The following is a 17914-nucleotide window of genomic DNA, read 5'->3' on the forward strand; positions in this document are numbered from 1 at the left end:
CTTTTTTGTATATACTCAAACCCTTTACTCTATCCCTTCTGATCATGAGGTCATCCCTCAAAATCTTTACATTTCTATTGGTACCTCTTTCTTTAACCATTAATATATACAGAGGGAGAGAGGGACTGAAAGCAAGTTAACATAAAAGAAATTTAATAGGAACTCTGAGGCAAATCAAAGAAAATTTGGAGGGGTTGCCTTCACTGAAGTTGGAGAATAGGGAAATCTTAATCACATTTTAGCACTTGGCTTGTTCTACTTCCAAGTTTTTGTATTAGAATTTTGTTTCATGATGGTTTTACAGATGGATTGGGACTACGGGTTTCTATATAAGTTTTTTGGTAATTGTGTTAATTGCCCAAAGAATATGATATGATGCCTTAAGTGCTTGGAATTACAGAGCTATTTTAGAAGTAAGCAGCAATACAGATTGCATGTGGAGGAAAAGGCAAATATGTAATGACCATTTGTGGTCGCAAATGCTAAGGGCAAATCCAAAATGAGGTTGAAGCTTTGCAAACGGGAGACACTGCTAAGCACAAGGATTTCATCATTTCCATATCAATAAAATGAATTTCCCTGGTCAGAATTCATCAGCAAACTTAATTCAATTCAGTTTTTATTTTCTAAGACTATTGAAAATTCTAATACTTTATCTATTTTTAAAAATATCATAATAATCTATCGTAAATTTTTAAAATAATATAACATATATAACAATTTGGCATGAAATTCCGAATAATATGTAATTCTCTGGAGTTAATTAGGTGGCAGAAAATCTAAGTGCTGAAGATCATTTTATCCTCTTTCACGATTCCATTTCTTATCTCTTACAATATTACTACTGGAAGGACTTGCTAAATGATATTGACTAGTAAATTAGCAGCCGAAAAACTTAGTTATTTAATAAAAGAATCATAAAATTCACGCACAGACCACCGACAAACCATAAGTTATTAGGCCATACCTCCGTATCCCATATGGCTTGTGCTATAAAGTTCTGTTCTTTCTTCAGTATTAACACCTTTTTTCTTTATTTATTAAATGCTATAATTTGTAGTTTATCTGTTTTTGTTTGATTCTTCGTGATTAAGCTAACTTGATCCTCCTTCATCGCCACCATGACCCACCATTTTTCTTACCAGAAGAAAAAATAAAATAAAATAAACGCCCACTGACACAGAAAGCTTAGCACAACAAAATAAATGTACACTTTTTTTGGACAAAAATGCCCCTACTTTTCCAAAATCTTTTGTTAATATGGGACCCAACTGTCATCTCCCCTTCTCCATAAATACCTATCCCTAACACTTCATTCTTCCCTTTTCTCCTCCTTTCCTCCCTCCGGTTTACTTTGCAAGAATTAAAGAAGAAAGAGCCGGTCCACTATGTTCTTTTCTGAAGAAGCTGTCCAGTTTGAGAAACCGGTTTTTGAAGCCGGGCTCACAGCAAGTGACATTCAGCAAATCTTATCTGTACTCGAGTCGCCTACTACAGATAGTCCAAGCTCCAGTTTAGAGGAGTCGAACTCGATCTCAAACTCAAATCGGGTGGTTCACTGCGTTGATGAGAGAAAGAGAAGGCGAATGGTATCAAACCGGGAATCAGCCCGACGGTCCCGCTGGAGAAAGAAGAGGCATTTAGAGGACCTTACGGTACGGTTGAACCAGTTAGAATTCCAGAACCGGGATCTGAAGAGCCAGTTGGGTTCAGTTCTAGAACATTGTCGAGTATTATGGAGAGAAAATGACCGGTTAACAACCGAATATTTATCTCTTCAAACCAGACTTTCGGATCTGTGCCATGTTTTAGTTACCATGCAAGCCATGCAACGCGCATCATTATTATCATCATCAACGTCAACCTTAATTTGACCTAAATATTAAAAATTTAGACCCAATAAAGCTCTAATAATTACACAATAATATTAGAGCACTCTCTAGAAATAGGCAGGCCAGTGGATTACAGTTTGGCTGCTCGTGAAAGTCTTCCCCTCTCCCCTCTTTTTTTCTCTTTTTTATTTTTTTCTTTTGGGGATTGAAAGTCTTCTTTTTAATTTCTTTTTCTGGTTTTTCGACAAAACCCACGTTGCTACGCCATGTAAAGATTTGAAGTTTCTGCTAGCGCTTATGGTCTTGTCTGGGACTCTTCCTTTTGAGAAAAAAAAAATAGCGCAGGATGTCTCTCTCTCTCTCTCTCTCTCTCTTTGTTTTCTTTCAAGTCCTTTCTTGTTATAGCTAAACGTAAAACTTGGCTTAGTGATAAGAGGTGAAATAGGTCCAATGATCAGCGATGGATGTAGTAGAGAGCTGTAGAGCTAACATTTGTAAGCTTGCTCAGGCATTATATTATATAACTATAACTATATATATAAACAGTACCCTTCTTTTGGAGGATTATTGATGAGTTCACGCTTTTGTCTTTGTGTTTTCTCTCGCTCTATCTCTTAGTGTCTCTATTTATATATAAAACTTTTATGTACAGACTACCGCATTAAGGCGCCTGACTCACAGAAGAAAGAAGTGAAATAACACATGCAGAATTATGGGTTTTGGTGCATTAATTGAGTAGCACTATTAACTTGATTATTTGGACCCACAAATTAATATAAGTTCCATTCCACCTAAAAGATTGATTATCTCTATAAAAACAAAGTTGGTGTGACATGAGTATTACTACTATATATTACTTTTTCATAAAGAACTTACTTTTTTTTCCACAACCACTTTGTTCCAAACGAGCTCTCTGCTCTTCTTTTTTTTTTTTTAAAAAAAAAAAAAACAAAATTACCCATTTGCCTTCTAGGATTTATCATATTATTATATACTAAATTTAATTTTAAAGATTAAGGCCTAGAAATGAACTCTTCTAAAGTGAATTCATCACTCTCCAATAATTTTACGAACTACTTATATTTCAGAATTACAATTGCAATATATCTTATCAGAAAAAGTTTCATAAAATTTTATGATATTTATTTATAAATCCAAAATCTATTTGTTTATACAAGAAATTTATAATTAAATTTGTAAAATTGAGTATATTAAATTAAAATCTTAATAAAATAAATAAAAATTTCAAATGAATTATACATCAGCAAAATTAATATATTTCATAAGATCATAATTTTTTTTTTCAAATTTAAGATTTTATTTTATCTTCTTCTTTCATGTTTTCTTTTTTAATTTTTAATTATAATTCATTCCAAAGACAAATTTCATTTGCAGATGTATTATGTAAATTTTTTCTAAAAGATCTCAACTATATATTGCGATAATTTCCAATAGAATAAAGTGGTTGCGCAATTGTGTTTATCAATATAATCCATTATCCTGTTACAATGTCTATTAATATGGACAAAACAGCAAAATCTGAAACTAATAACTAACTCTATGAAATGAACAGTTACATATCAATGAATTTTTAAAGCCACAGATTGCCATTTCACTGCAAAAAAAAAAAAAAAAAAGGCTCTTTTCATTTTTCATTTTTAATTTGGTATATATATAAAGAAGATTCTAACCTTTGCGTTAATATAGTAAGAAAAGTTTACAAAAATATATATATATATATATATATATATATAATGGGAAAAATCTAGAGTAAAAAGCTGTGAGAAAACGTGTTTTAGTTAGAAAGGTGTATCTCCATCATCCTCACTTTTCTTTCTTTTCTTTTCTTTTTCATCTTTTTAAATAATTTTCTAGGTCTCACATATATAAGTTTTTAAATATGTATTTTCATCTCCCATCAATATCAGACTTCTCTCTCAATAAAAGTAGACAGAAAATTCGACAGATAAAAAGATTATTGAAGATAAAGATTAGAAATTCTTATGATTTACTTGGACCAACAGAACATGTTGGCCCTTCTCCCGCTGGTAATTGGGAAATGGATATGCCTCCATTCACGATACAACACAAGTAGCAGTTCCACATGTTCGGGAAACTTGGAGTTTCAGATTCCATACCCACCAAGGATGAACTTGTTTCATTCATCATTACCGTATGTAATATAACTAACAAGTGACACTAATCTAGGCCACAAATTCAAAGGAAACGGAAAAGATAACCTAATTGTCTAAATTTACAAGGATGGGTTTTTAACACAAGTGGGTGGCAATCTCTTACTTTGCCATCTGATTTTATTCCTTCATTTTTTTTTCTTCTGACTTTACACGCATATATTATTATAATTATATATATATATTGTTAAAAAAATTGAGACCCTTGTATTTCAATTTCAGTAGCAGTAGAAAAGCCTAACATGAAACAGGAAAGTGAGAAAAATAAAGAAAAAAATATTGCTATTAATTTGATTTTGCCATTGCGTTAAGCACTTTATATGACACTTTTGGAAAAAAAATTGATCACGACATTCATATTCATATTTAAAAATTAGCTGTGTTTTGAAAATGAATCAAATTCTTTTGCTTATTAGGCAATAAAGTTAAGAATCATATGCAGTGCATGAAGTGATGAAGCTAATCCTTAATTTGTTTGAAAGAAAAATAGTGGCATGAGAGGGAAAAGAAAAAAGAAGCGAAAGAGAAAAAGATATTATTGTCTGGAAAGGAAAGAAGGAAAAATATGAGAAAAGAAAGTGAATTTTATGACCCATGTGAAAAATATTATCCTTTATCATTTTCTTTTGGAAAAGTTTCAGTATATATCTATCTTTTCATTTATTTTTCGCATATTCTTACTTCAAAATTGGGAAGAAAATGTTTTGTAGGCCCATCATCCCTAATCTATTTTATTGATATATTATTATTTTTTCTATTATTCTATTTTAGATTGTCATTATTTTTTATATTGATTTTCATCTATGAAAACTAGAATTTTCTTAATAATGATAAAAAGTTTAATAGACTAAAATATTTATGTTTAAAGAAATAATAACATTTTACCGAACTACAAATAAACAAATACTTTATTGCTAAAATGTATTTACAAATCTGAACTGTAAATTAGCTCACGTAACCTGTAAATTTAAGCATATATAGAAAGTATATTGACATTAAAATATGGTAGCCGAAAGATATAGATACATGCAAGTACGTGTTAGGAAGAATTGAAATGTTAATTATATAATGTTGACTAATTAAGCAAATAATTTATCATTTTAACAAGCATACATTGAAAGAAAAAAGGATACGGGTTTGGTAGAATTTCAATCATTGAAAAATAAAATAATAATAATAATGATAGCATGTTTAAATTTGAATCTTAGGTTATATAATATATACGTATGCATGCACAAGAAATAGTGCAGAGAAATGGAGTTTGTATACGGAAGAATCTGAAAAGAGAGATGGGCCCTTTCTTCTTCCAGGTGCAGGAAATGGATTTGGATAATTAGGATTTGTAGTCCCCATCAAATCACCAAAAGACAGATGAGAAATTATTTTTAAAGAAAGAAGAAGGAATCCTGAATTTGATTGACTAACCAAACGACACAGAAAAAGAAAGGAAAAAGCAATGAAAAGATGGGATCAAGCTTAAGAATTTGAATCTACTGTAGAATAATACTGAGAATGGGTAATATGCATGTTAACGAGCGGTTGGTTCCTTTTTGCAGTAGGAACTGCTGTTTTCTTCGTCTGTAAGTTCATTCCGGTTTCCTAATTAGAATTAGAGGGTGAGATTTCCATTGAATGGTTATTATTAAGTGTACTAATTAAATCATTTTTCTTTAAGAAAAAGATGCTGAAAGGGTTATAGAGAATTGTCTTTTTGACTATAAATATGTCAATTGAACCATTCAAAAGATTTTACTCGCACCACCTTCATTAATCTGTAAAGCCATATTTATGATAAATTGACAAAAGAAAATAAAAATAAAGAAAAACCCTTTTTTATAAAAGAAAAGAATTGGGATTGGAAATCAAAACTGATTCAGAAAAGAGACCCACCTTGTGCAAACACTACCTAAAAAGTACTGAAGAAGTGCCCGAGATGAATATTTGATAGCCCATATGTACATCGGCCCAATAAGCTTATATGGGCCATTAATTACGAATAATTGAATAGCATTTTGAAAATCAAACAGTGATCCCGCCCATGAAAGCAGCCAGTTGCATTCAAATCGAACAAAATTTCAAAATCCCCCAAAAACTATTCATACAGAAGAAGAAGAAATGGAGAAGATCTGTGTAGCGGTAAGAGTAAGACCAGCAGCAGCATCATCAGAGATCACAAATGGAACATACTGGAAAGTTGAACATAGTCACATCTCTCTTCGCAAATCTGACTCCACTCCTATCTCTGGCGTCTCTTACGCTTTTGGTATTTCTTTTCTACTCTGTTTACAGTTCTTTGGAACCTTTTTCTTCAATCAAATTAGCTTTACTCGATGTTAATTGCTATCGTTAACAGACCACGTGTTTGATGAAAGTTGTACAAATGCCAAAATTTACGAGCTTCTTACTAAAGATATTATCCATGCTGCTGTTGATGGTTTTAATGGTATGTTCTTTTTTCACCTTTCGAAAATTTTTAAGACCGTTTTTGGATGTGAAGTAATTGAAATGCTTTTTTCTTTTATAGGAACTGCATTTGCTTATGGACAGACAAGTAGTGGAAAGACTTTCACTATGAATGGTTCTGAAAATGATCCTGGAATTATTCATCGTGCTGTTAAAGATATTTTTAACAAAATAGAGATGGTAGTTTTTTCTTCTTTTAACTGCTTTTGGTTGTTGAAGTGTTTATTGCTATTGTGATTTTCTTTTTTGGTTGACGTTTTAGTATTGTTGGAGCAGACGTGTAACAGAGAGTTTCTGATAAGGGTTTCTTATATGGAGATATATAATGAAGAGATTAATGATCTTTTTGCTGTGGAGAATCAGAAATTGCAAATTCATGAAAGTTTGGAGGTTGGATTTTGATAGAAACTTTTGCACTCTTCCATTATTTGTTTTATAATGTTAATAGGCTATGTTTGGAATCATGTGTTAGAATTCAATTCTTCAAATATCGTTTTCTTTTTTAGTTGGAAGTGAATTCTAGTAACTTAAATGGGATTTCCAAACATGAGAGTTAACCAAATAGAATTCAATTGATTTGAATTCTTGCATTTTTTTAGACTTTCTGAACAAAGTGTTTAATGTTTCTTGTATTCCAGCGTGGTATATTTGTTGCAGGACTCAGGGAGGAAATTGTGAATAATGCTGAGCAAGTCCTAAATCTCATGGCATCAGGAGAAGGTTTAAAATTGCATCTTTGAATTCTAACTCTCTAGTTTCTCCTATTTGTCCTTTAATATAATGATAATGTGCTTACATGTATTTTAAAACCTGTATTTAGTTAATAGGCATTTCGGGGAGACAAACATGAATGCTCGGAGCAGTAGGTCTCACACAATATTCAGAATGGTAACGCTTTTTTTATCCATTGTTGGAATTAAGCTCCAATATACACCATTGTTTGCGATGCATATGATACTTTATGTCCTATATGCCAGGTTATTGAGAGCAAAGGGAAGGAAACCAACTCTTCTACTGATTATGCAAGCCGTGATGCTATTCGAGTCTCTGTCTTGGTGTGCATTTTCTTTCAAGTTTCTATTTAATAGACTTTTAGTAAATCTGTTGCGATTTTAACGATAATACAGTTATTTCCTTCTGACTATTAAAACTTATGTTGATTGTTTCTATTGGAAAGTAGAACTTGGTAGATTTAGCTGGTTCAGAAAGGATTGCTAAGACTGGAGCTGGAGGAGTACGTTTGAAAGAAGGAAAGCACATTAACAAGAGCTTGATGGCTCTTGGTAACGTGATTAACAAATTAAGTGATGGTTCAAAGCAGAGGTAATTGTTTATTTTACAGTTTTTTCTCTTAATCTGATAGATTGATAACATAACTATGTCTTAATTTATTAAATTATAGATTCTGAGGCATTTTCCTCATGGACAGAACTATGTTTTAAATTGTCACATTACTAATGCAGGGCGCATATTCCTTATCGTGATAGCAAGCTGACTCGCATACTTCAACCTGCTCTTGGCGGTAACGCCAAAACTTCAATTATATGTACAATAGCCCCAGAAGAGGTAGCTTATTATTTCATGTTCTATCGATATATTAATTGTTCTCCCCCGTGATCTTTAAAACTGTCCAGTTGAGCCTTCTGGGTGAAACATTTTTTTTATGCAAATTCTGTTTTAATACTGTAGGTTCACATTGAGGAAACAAAAGGGACTCTCCAGTTTGCTAGCCGAGCCAAGCGCATTACCAATTGTGCCCAAGTGAATGAGGTGTGCCTGTTGCTTTATATGAATGATTAACCACTTCAACACGTTAATTAGCAGCTATAAAATTTTAATTTTACTTTGTCAAATTGATTTTTGAGTATGTGCTGGACAAAATTTAGATTGTGAAACCGAAGTGATAAAAATGATGGATTTCAGGTTTTATATTTTAAGCAAAATGCTACCGAGGGAAGTGCTAGAATAGGGACATGCGTGCTTGGTGCTGGTCAGGAAAGACTAGCACCTTGTCAGTCAATGATTTCTTTATATTTAATTCCTTAGCTCCTTCCATTTAAATTGGAGAACGCTACTAATCAAGGTTTCGTCTGTGATACAGATATTGACGGATGCAGCCTTACTGAAGCGGCAGAAGTTAGAGATAGAAGAGCTACGCAAAAAACTGCAGGTGATAATGATGTCATGTGTTTAAATTTTAATATATGATATGGCTCAAACAAAATTTTCAAGTTGTCAAACTCTTATCTAGGGATCTCGGGCTGAAGTACTAGAGCAAGAGATATTAAAATTGAGAAACGACATGCTGAAGGTAGATTCTTCCTTCGATCTGATGTCGAAAATGATGATGAGTTTTATGAATTCTTACATTGGATTGGTTTCATACATTTTTCTCTTCAATCTATTTATTTCCAGTATGAACTAGAAAGGGAGAAGCTTGAAATGCAGCTGGAGGAGGAGAGGAAATCACACAAGGAGCGCGATCAATGCATCAGGGAGCAGCAGATGAAAATTGATAATCTCAGCAATTGTGTCACCTTTCCAGAGTGTGATAAGGATGCTGGTCCGGTATGACAATTCTAAACCTTACTACTTTTGAGTACTGATGAAAATTCCTTTTATTCTTTTCCTGTTAGATGCTCTGTAATCGCATCTTAATATTGTTCTAACTGCTTGGAATTGTTAAAGAGATCATTACCTGATTTATTCCAATAGCATTTTGGGACATCTAAACCTTCTTTTACGTTACCATTGGTAGGGAAAGAATTCAGGGAGACAAAGTGGCAGGGAAGAATCGAATGACAGCAATAGCAGAAGTCCAGGAGATATTTTTAGAACCCCCCGTTTTAAGGCAGTTCCAAATGCCTTTGTTGCTAATCGTTCCAATTACTCGGGGCTTCCTGATTTTAGTCCTCTTCCCGATACTCTTAGCAATGTAGCTGATGAAGATACATGGATGAAAATGAACAAAGGTTACATAGCTGACCTTGATTCAATTCAAATGACTCCTTCGAGAAAAGTTCAATCCTTCCCATCAAGTGATATATCTCCTGTGAGTTTTGTACCCTTAAGTTTCTTTTGCACTCAACTTGTACAAGCTTTATCATCGCATTTTATCACTTTCTTATAGATATCTACTTCTTTTGCATTCCGAAATAAATGGTGCATTATTTTCTATTATTTTGATAATCGCCAATAAAAAGGATACTTCATTCATATTTGTTCTGGAAGTACAGTATATATGATTTGGTTAAGGTTAAGGAAACTTCTGGTAATTGATACATGCGCTTATTTTACTTTATAAATTTCTCAGGGAACCCCAAGTGATAACTGCAGGAATGAAGTTGGGAATCTTAAAAGGCAAGTAGAACTCATTACTGAAGAAAAGAATGAACTTCAGGTTAGTATATAATGTCGCATCACGTTTTTCAATTTTTTCCTCCAGTAAGTAAACTCTAAGCTTGAAGACTTCAGCTACCTAAATCCCTTTGTGACTCTAAATATTAAACTACAGTTACACATCCCAGTATTAGATAGTTAGATTCACTGTTTTATATAGTCTTAAACCTTGTAAGTTCGTTTGTCCATTTCCAAAATGTGGACTAACATAGTTTCTATTCTTATCTTTACATGAAATATTTAGCAAGATTTCGTTTTAGACTCAGTTCGGTATACAGATGCTGCTTTTGCACGCAAATTTTCTCTACTTCCCATTTCAATATGTAAAACTCGGTCTTCAGAAACTGAAAGTAGAGACTTCGTTCTTATATTCAAGCCATTCAATTTCTTTGAGATTCATCGCATTACCGCATTCTTCCTGTCTTTTCATGTGCTGGGTGCATTTATTTACAGAAGAAGCACTCAGAACAACTATCATTAAATAACCAATTGATGGAGGAGATATCAAAATTGAAACAAGAAGCTTTGGCAGTTAAAGAAGTTCCCCAAACACTCTGCAAATCTCTGACCAGTTGCAAAGACGTTTACAAGGATATTTTTCTAACACTGCAGGTGAAGCTTATATATATTATATACCTCTTTCAGTTCACATTTTGCAAAATCAGAATCGGTGAGGTTTGCTTGCTGTTTTCGCTGTTTAAACAGAGTTTTGTACCTGATGGGGAATCTTGCACTGCAAAATTGCTTTCTAGCACTAGCGAATTTGGCATTAGCCTTTTCTCAAATTTGGAATCTTATTTCTTAATGGCAAAGGACGATCATAAATGTTTCCCAAATGATTTTCTAGTCCAAGAGCAGTGCAAAGTACATTCTGAGAGGTTAAAAGGCACAATTGAATCGATGGTAGCAGCAGAGAAACTAGCCATTCAGAACGAAGAAGCAAAGAACACAACATGCAGATGCGACTATAAGGTAGCTGCCTGGTCACAATTATCAAGATTTCATTTATCAATCATGATCTTATTTTTCACCTTGATGTTTGGATATGCTGTTTTTCCCTTTTTAGGACTTTGATGATTTAAACTGTTTTACTATACTCTTGTCTATATTATTATGTAGCTAGTGAATAATCAAATTATACGAAAAAGTCTCTTGAACTTTTGTGTTTAATTTCCTAGGTAATTCTTATTTCTTAAAACGAAAATATAGTCAAGAATTTGCTTGTAGAAATTAGCCTCTGGACCATAATTTTGCTGAAAATTCTCATGTTCTCAATTTGAATGCGATCAACAAATCTTTTTCTATTGTGAGAGGAATTACATAGGCTGCTTATACGCTCACTTATCGTTGGACTCTGCTTTTAGTCTGTGCTCGCTTTTCAATTTCTTGAAGAATTAGTCGTATCTGAAGCAAAAAAATTTCCGTACCTTTGTGTCTTAGAGATCAGCAAGTATTTGTACTTGGAGAATAAAAGAAAACATATTCTAGCTCAAACATAAAGTATTTAGGCTCTCTCCTTGTTAAGATTTAGCTTTTAAATGTGATGAAGGACTCCACTCTGGGAGGGGAAACTGCTTATGCAAAGGAGAAGCTAAACTATGAACTTGACAGTATCAAGGAAAAATACCATGATTTGGAGAAGCAGTTGACTTTGAATAACCAGCTTCTGGAGGATTCTAAAGAAAAATATACTAGCTTGGAAAGAAAGTTTGAGCTTTTGAAAGAAGAAAGAGATTCCTTGCTGGATAGAGTCTCAGAATCATCCCAAAAGCTCACACTGGTTACTGCCCAAAAGGAAGATCTTCTGAAAGATCTGAACACTGCAGAGCAGAGAAGGAAAGATCTTGGAGAGGAGATTAAACAATTCAGTACTGCCTTTGCTATTCGGCAGAGATCATTTATGTCCTTCCGAAGTGAATTTAAGTCCAAAATTGAGAAATTGAGAGCTCTACATCCAGTTTCAGTATCCAAACCTCTTGGGTGTTGAAGACTACTTTCCCTTGTTTCATGTGTTTCGCATATTCTTTGTCATTTATTTACCTGAATATCTATTGAATGTAATTCTCACATCCGCTGGTTATCTTGTTTCCAACTTTGTTGGAAGCTTTAGGACTAAGCCTAGAACAAGACTTTTTTTTTTTTCCAGTAGCACAGGGATTTGGATGTTATTTTTTATTATGCAGATCACGCAATCTTTGTAATGCTGTTGCTGCTATGTATTCTAGATATCTTATTATGCCATGTAGCAGTTTGAATCCACACTGTCGCGGCCATCTTTTCACAGAGTTTGAACATTAGTTATAATCTCTTAAAAAGCTTTCTCTGCCAGAAAATTTTTCAGGGATTTCTGCTTATAGACTTACTTTCAAATTCAAATGGCGGAGTGAAAAAATTGTGGTCCACGTAGGATTTATTACTCCAAGTTTAGTGGTGCATGCGCTCATTAAGTGGCCATGATTGTAGTTCCTAAAATTTGTCGCTCAACTCAAAAGGCCGAAACTTCAATGGCAGTAAAAACATCATTCCGGATCCAATGGTGATGATGGATTTTTTCAGGCACCTTTTACCTGTTCTAGCGCACGTGTGCCTTCCCGGACAAGGTTGCGCTTGCACCCGTGTTCCTTTTACTCTTTAATAACGGAAATTACAAGAATCCCCTATTATACTCTGTCTTGGTTTCCCATTTAAAACCCGTGAAAACTCAAATTTGTTTCATTTCATTCCGTCTAGTAGCCCAAATGAAAGCTTATCTGCCTTTTCATTTATTTTTGTCTCGTAGATAGTTTATATGCTTTTCAATGGTTGCCTGCCAAGTCAGAATTTTATATATATATATATATGAGCATAAAAAATAATTAATTAAAATGTGAAACAAAATGGAGAATGAGAAATTTAAAATTTATCTGATTAATGGGTTTTGGAGTGGATGGTGACTGATAAGAATGGCCCATGATATATCCCATGTACAGCTCTTTTACGGCCATTTTGGTGGGTTATGCTATGGATCCCACAGGAATGAATAAGAGGTGATAAAGTGTGACACCAATTACTTGAGGATAATCTCAACCCACTTTTATTTGGAGCTCTGCCACCCTCCAACACATTTCCTCTCTCTTCCAGTTCAACCAACAGTCCCTTTTCTAGCTGCTGATCTTGCTCTCACTATCACTACTTACCCTTATGTTGTTCTTTATTGGAGATTAGTGTTGGATTAGTAAAAATAAGATGATAATAATAATTTAACATGACCTAAAAGAATGATGAACATCTGAAGTGTAATATCTCTAAAGACCCTAAAATGTAGAATCTGAATTATGATCTATGATGAACGTTGTCTTTTAAAAACTTTTAAAAGCAAAACAAAAATGTACACTTCCTTTAAATATCTCTAAAGTAAGAAAAAGAAAAAGAATGTCTGGCATTAAAGGTGAACATAAAAATGGGAATTCTGCTGCATCTTGTCTCTTTTTTTTATTTTTTAAAGAAAAAGCTACTCTTGTCTTAATAATATAATCCAATGCCTTAAAGAAATTTCACATAAAATGCTTTCCATTGGTTAAAAAATTAGAAAAAGATATATATATATATCATCGGCAACCACAAGGATTTTTCTGATATACGAATTTATAATTGTAATGAATATTCTAACTGGAATGATTATGCTTTGTACAAAGAATAAATTGTTATTTTAAAATTGTAAAAGGAGTGCAATTTCCATAAACGAATTAGGTAGCCCAATATTCTCAATTTATAATATATAATGTAGAGATAGATAAGCATAATTAAGGTGTAAGAAGCTTATTATCTATCAAAAATTAACATCATTACATAAGGGGATCGTGTTATTGAAGCAATCCAATTTCTTGATAATGAATTTGAAAATTGGACTTCCAACAACTTGGCTGGGCGTTGTACCAATTCATTACCGAATCCCTTTTTCTTTTTCTTCTTTATTTTCCTTTCTCCGAACAAATTCATCACCAAGTAGTTAGTTATGTCTTATACTTTATTGTTTTCATTGTTGTCTGTAACTGAGTTGGAATTATTAGCTGTTTGGTTCAACAAAATTTTCCGAGTTTCAAATTAATTTTGGAGACTCCACTTCTATAGTAATTAGCATTAAATATCCTTTGGGGAAATATAAAAGTTGACCCTGTAATTTAACTTTTTGAGACAGGAGGTGTTAGTGATTTTTTGGGTCACATTCTAATATTCTGAAAATGATATTATTAGCGATTTTATTTCTAAATTTATTAATATTATTAATAGTTTTGAAAATTGTATTTCAAATAAAGTCTTATCACCGTAAAATCGATCTTGTCTAGTAAAAGACGAATTTTAGAGTTCTTTAGTCTTATAAGATCATTCAAAACTTATCGAAATTGACTAGAATTAAAAAAAAAAAAAATTGAATTGAAAGACTTTTTTTCTCTCTCTCTAAACTCTACAGAAATAAACATGTTTAGTACTAAATGAAAATTAAGTTAATAAAGAATGAAATAGTAGTAAAATTACAACTAATTAACCTTAAATGAATAAAATATAATATTTAATTAACAGTATTAATAAATTTTGATATAAATCATTAACACTTTAATCTTTAAAATATTAAAATATCACAAAAAAATCATAAAATCATCTGTGTCGAATGACTAAACCACGTAATCAATTTCCTTTTCCTTATTACGAAATAGTTGGAAAGCCAGTAAAATTTATTAACATATTGGTTACTGCTTAATTTTCCATACAAAATTATATTTAATATATCTTAATTTTCCATAACAAAATCGTGTCTACCTTTTATGTTTGATTTAGTGTAATATCATAGATGCAAATTAAGATAATTGAAGCACATAAAAGAAAATTTTATGTATTAGTTTCTTATTTTTGTGATTGTTTGTTTAACTTATTTTTTAAAAATTTAATTGTATATGTAATGTCTCGAAATTTTTTCAAAATAATCAAAATTATGATTATGGATTCTTTTAATAAGACAGTTATTTTTCAAGGAGAGATAAAGATATAAACAATGGTTATAATGAATTGAAAGAAATTATACCATTAATTAGAACATGGATCGAAAATTTAGAGTGTGCGAGTTAATTGGTAGCATTTTGACTTATTTGTTGGTCCAAGCATCAAACTCTATTAACCTTCAAAGTTTTAAATTAATTGGAATTCAAACGAGTTGGTTCTGAATAGATAACACATGCATAATAACATGATTAATTTTTAAGAATGCTGTCCCATCTAATTTCTAATATGTTTCTTTAGTAGAGATTTAGGCATTTCAAAGTGAACCAAATGTTCTGTAAATTTAGAATTATTCTCTATATAAATAATTTTTATTTAAAGTAGGAAATCGTATAACACTCTTTAGAAATATAAATATTTAGTAAGAGCGAATAGTTTCTCAATCTCTATACAAAATTATAATTATATTATAAGAGTAAGATTATATCTAATTTTATTGATTTAGTGAAATGCCTTGCACATAGATTAAGAGAATTAAACAACCTAAAATCAAATTATATGTTATTCTCTTTTATGAGTATTTATTATTTTCTCTGTTTGTGCGTGAGTATCTGAATTTCGGAGTATTGTGCCGTTGATGGGAGGGCTCCTTCAGGACATGACCCGCTGCCTTTTCCGGGTGAGGGCATGAGCATGATTATGCAAACAATAAAAAAAGTATAAAATAATAAAAAGCAAATTAATAAATAACTAATAACAATTAGAAAAAGAATCCGACCAAAAAATGAAATAAATAAACTAAGGCCCTTTTCCTTTTCATTTGAATATGATATCCAATAAAGCCTATAGGACTGGGAAAATTGAATTTTCACCCTTTTTAAGTATTTATACAAGTAACTTTGCATAAAACCCAAAAGATATTTTTAAGGAATTCTACATAATTCGAATTTTATCAATTTATTTTTCTTTTTCTTGTTTACCCATCTGTTCTTTCTTTCTTTTCTTTTGTTCTTTTTTTTCTCATAAATGAGACAAAAGCCTTTAAGGACCATATATGGGCGTGAAAACAACTTATATCAACATGATAACATGTTTTCATGGGAGAGAGAGAGAGAGAAAACAATGGCAGAAGTCTAAAGAATAAAGACAAGCAATGATGTATGCCAAACATATAGATATAGAATAGAAGAAATAGGAGATACTCCAAATTCAATAGAAAACATCTTTGGTGAGTAGATGCAAAATCTGAAACTGGAAGAGGGTACCACTAACAGTAACAGTTAAAGAGCATATGGCCTAGAGAACATACTCTCTTTTCCAAGGGCCTTAAATACCCAATCTTTCTTCCCCAAACTGACAGATATACTTTGTCTGTCTCATTTAATGTGATTGCACCTTTTCTTTTATTACTCTATAATCCATTTATTTTCTCTTGTGCTCAAAAACTACCTGAACTCAGCTCCCACTTGGCACTACCAATCTCTTCTTCTTCTTCTTCTTCTTCTTCTTCTTCTTCTTCTTCATTTCATCTCTAATGGCCACCACCACCAGGCAGCCCAAACCAGTCAAACAACTTAAAGAACACCTTCAAGAAAAGCAAGACCCTTTTGTTCTAGACCTTTATCTAGTGGAAAGAGGATGTTTAACAAACAGCTTTAATTCGAGAAAGTCACTCAAGAGGTCAGTTAGCTGTTTAAAGGTATTCAGAGCTGTTTATTCAAGGCTCAAAATCACAAGTTCCAATCATAGAAATGGAAATGTTGTTGTTACTGAGAATAACGGCAGAGATAACAAAGAAGCCGCAGAATTGGATAGATTTTCTTCTGCTAGTAGCTCAACAATGTTTAATTCATGTAGTACCGGGAGTGATGCAGAAGACACCCCTACTACACAGCAAAAAGATCAGTTATTATACAAAGCAAACACTTCTCAACCTTTTATACTCTGCAATCCAATAGAGAAGGAGGTAGGGAAACTTCATCAGAGTAATTGCAAATTGCTAATTTCCCTGTTTATAATTATATGAAAGCTACTTCTCCCATTCCTTTTCTTGAAATACATGCAGCTAACAAAGCTAACAGGCTGTTGCAGATAGAAAGCTCAGATGGCAATGCATAGAAGAAAGTAGGCAGCTCAGTCCAGTTTCAGTGCTAGAAGAGGCAGCTTCACATAGTGCTTCTCAACTTCATAAATGTTAGTATCATTATCTGCCATTAATTTAACATCAGTTAATTATAAGTGATTTTTGTTCTGAGTTCCTCTTTCTCATGTACTTGTAGATAAAGTAAAAGACTCAAAAAGCAGTTTTCTGTTCCCCAAGAAAGTTACAGAAGACTCCATATTATCAGCTTCTCTACGGAAAGTACTTTTCCAGTCAGAAAATCAGAAAAAACCAACTTTAGCAGGAGTGTCAGAAATACAGGAGCTTGTCCAGTCAAATAATAATAATGCTTCTTCCCGGTACTTGAAATCTAATAGTAGTGCTCTGCAGCAAACAAGGCAACTCCTTTTTGATTGTGTAAGGGAGATAGTAGACAACCAAGAAAGAAAGGAGAAGCCACATCAACAGCAGCAAGAATATTTGGCATCAGAATATCTTGGGAAGCATGTTATTGGAGATAAAATTAAGTGCTGGGGAAAACAATCTGGAGAAGCATCAAACTTGGCAGAATTGCTACAGTCAGACTTGCTCGATTCAGTACAAGAATGGAATGGTTTTGAATCACAAAGAAGGGAGATTGGGTTTGAGATTGGAAATGCTATTTCTGAAGAGATGGAAACTGAAATTATAGCGGACATGATTGATTTCCTGTCACCAATCAATGGATGCTAATTTGATATCAATGTTAATCTTTTAGCACCTTTTCTTCTATTCCATCACTCTGCGTTCCCCTTGGCTATGTCAAAGTATGATAATCTACGTTGTTACAAATTCTTATGTTAGTCCAAATAGATATCAAATTAGTAACTTTTTCCTCGATAAATTTTATCTTATTTACGAGATCACGAAGATAATGCCACCTCTCAATCAATTACCTATATATTATCATACAT

At 32.6% G+C, this 17914-nt stretch overlaps 3 protein-coding genes across 4 annotated transcripts; all 3 read left to right on the forward strand.

Moving 5' to 3' along the window:
* Nucleotides 1–1121: 1121 nt before the first annotated feature.
* On the forward strand, nt 1122–2406 carry LOC8265260 (basic leucine zipper 4). The gene has a single exon (XM_002510012.4). The coding sequence runs from the start codon at nt 1389–1391 to the stop codon at nt 1872–1874; it is 486 nt and encodes a 161-aa protein (XP_002510058.1). The 5' UTR covers nt 1122–1388; the 3' UTR covers nt 1875–2406.
* Nucleotides 2407–5660: 3254 nt separating this feature from the next.
* LOC8265259 (kinesin-like protein KIN-7N) lies at nt 5661–12145 on the forward strand. 2 transcript variants are annotated; one of them, XM_015717120.3, is made up of 18 exons: nt 5661–6287; nt 6378–6467; nt 6549–6667; nt 6764–6877; nt 7126–7207; nt 7308–7375; nt 7465–7542; nt 7668–7810; nt 7951–8053; nt 8177–8257; nt 8589–8657; nt 8739–8798; nt 8903–9055; nt 9246–9539; nt 9801–9887; nt 10340–10498; nt 10592–10858; nt 11436–12145. In XM_015717120.3, exons 1-18 carry the CDS (start codon nt 6140–6142, stop codon nt 11871–11873), a joined length of 2553 nt encoding a protein of 850 aa, XP_015572606.1. In that variant the 5' UTR covers nt 5661–6139; the 3' UTR covers nt 11874–12145. The 2 variants fall into 2 exon arrangements, with proteins under 2 accessions (XP_015572606.1, XP_048226471.1); XM_048370514.1 differs by lacking the exons at nt 5661–6287; nt 6378–6467 and having other exon boundaries at nt 6750–6877.
* Nucleotides 12146–15966: 3821 nt separating this feature from the next.
* LOC8265258 lies at nt 15967–17798 on the forward strand. Its single transcript, XM_015720526.3, has 3 exons — nt 15967–16826; nt 16942–17053; nt 17140–17798. The coding sequence occupies exons 1-3, from the start codon at nt 16395–16397 to the stop codon at nt 17691–17693; spliced, it is 1098 nt and encodes a 365-aa protein (XP_015576012.1). The 5' UTR covers nt 15967–16394; the 3' UTR covers nt 17694–17798.
* Nucleotides 17799–17914: the final 116 nt, after the last annotated feature.

This window comes from Ricinus communis, chromosome 2 (assembly GCF_019578655.1).
Source record: "Ricinus communis isolate WT05 ecotype wild-type chromosome 2, ASM1957865v1, whole genome shotgun sequence".
Taxonomy (NCBI): domain Eukaryota; kingdom Viridiplantae; phylum Streptophyta; class Magnoliopsida; order Malpighiales; family Euphorbiaceae; genus Ricinus; species Ricinus communis.

Bases quoted from the DNA above. Each gene is read 5' to 3' on its own strand.
- LOC8265260 (XM_002510012.4), top strand. From the start codon at position 1,389: ATGTTCTTTTCTGAAGAAGCTGTCCAGTTTGAGAAACCGGTTTTTGAA.
- LOC8265259 (XM_015717120.3), top strand. From the start codon at position 6,140: ATGGAGAAGATCTGTGTAGCGGTAAGAGTAAGACCAGCAGCAGCATCA. The intron at 6,288-6,377 runs GTATTTCTTTTC...TATCGTTAACAG, and splicing joins TGGCGTCTCTTACGCTTTTG to ACCACGTGTTTGATGAAAGT. The intron at 9,888-10,339 runs GTTAGTATATAA...ATTTATTTACAG, and splicing joins AAGAAAAGAATGAACTTCAG to AAGAAGCACTCAGAACAACT.
- LOC8265258 (XM_015720526.3), top strand. From the start codon at position 16,395: ATGGCCACCACCACCAGGCAGCCCAAACCAGTCAAACAACTTAAAGAA. The intron at 16,827-16,941 runs GTAGGGAAACTT...CAAAGCTAACAG, and splicing joins GCAATCCAATAGAGAAGGAG to GCTGTTGCAGATAGAAAGCT. The intron at 17,054-17,139 runs GTTAGTATCATT...ATGTACTTGTAG, and splicing joins TGCTTCTCAACTTCATAAAT to ATAAAGTAAAAGACTCAAAA.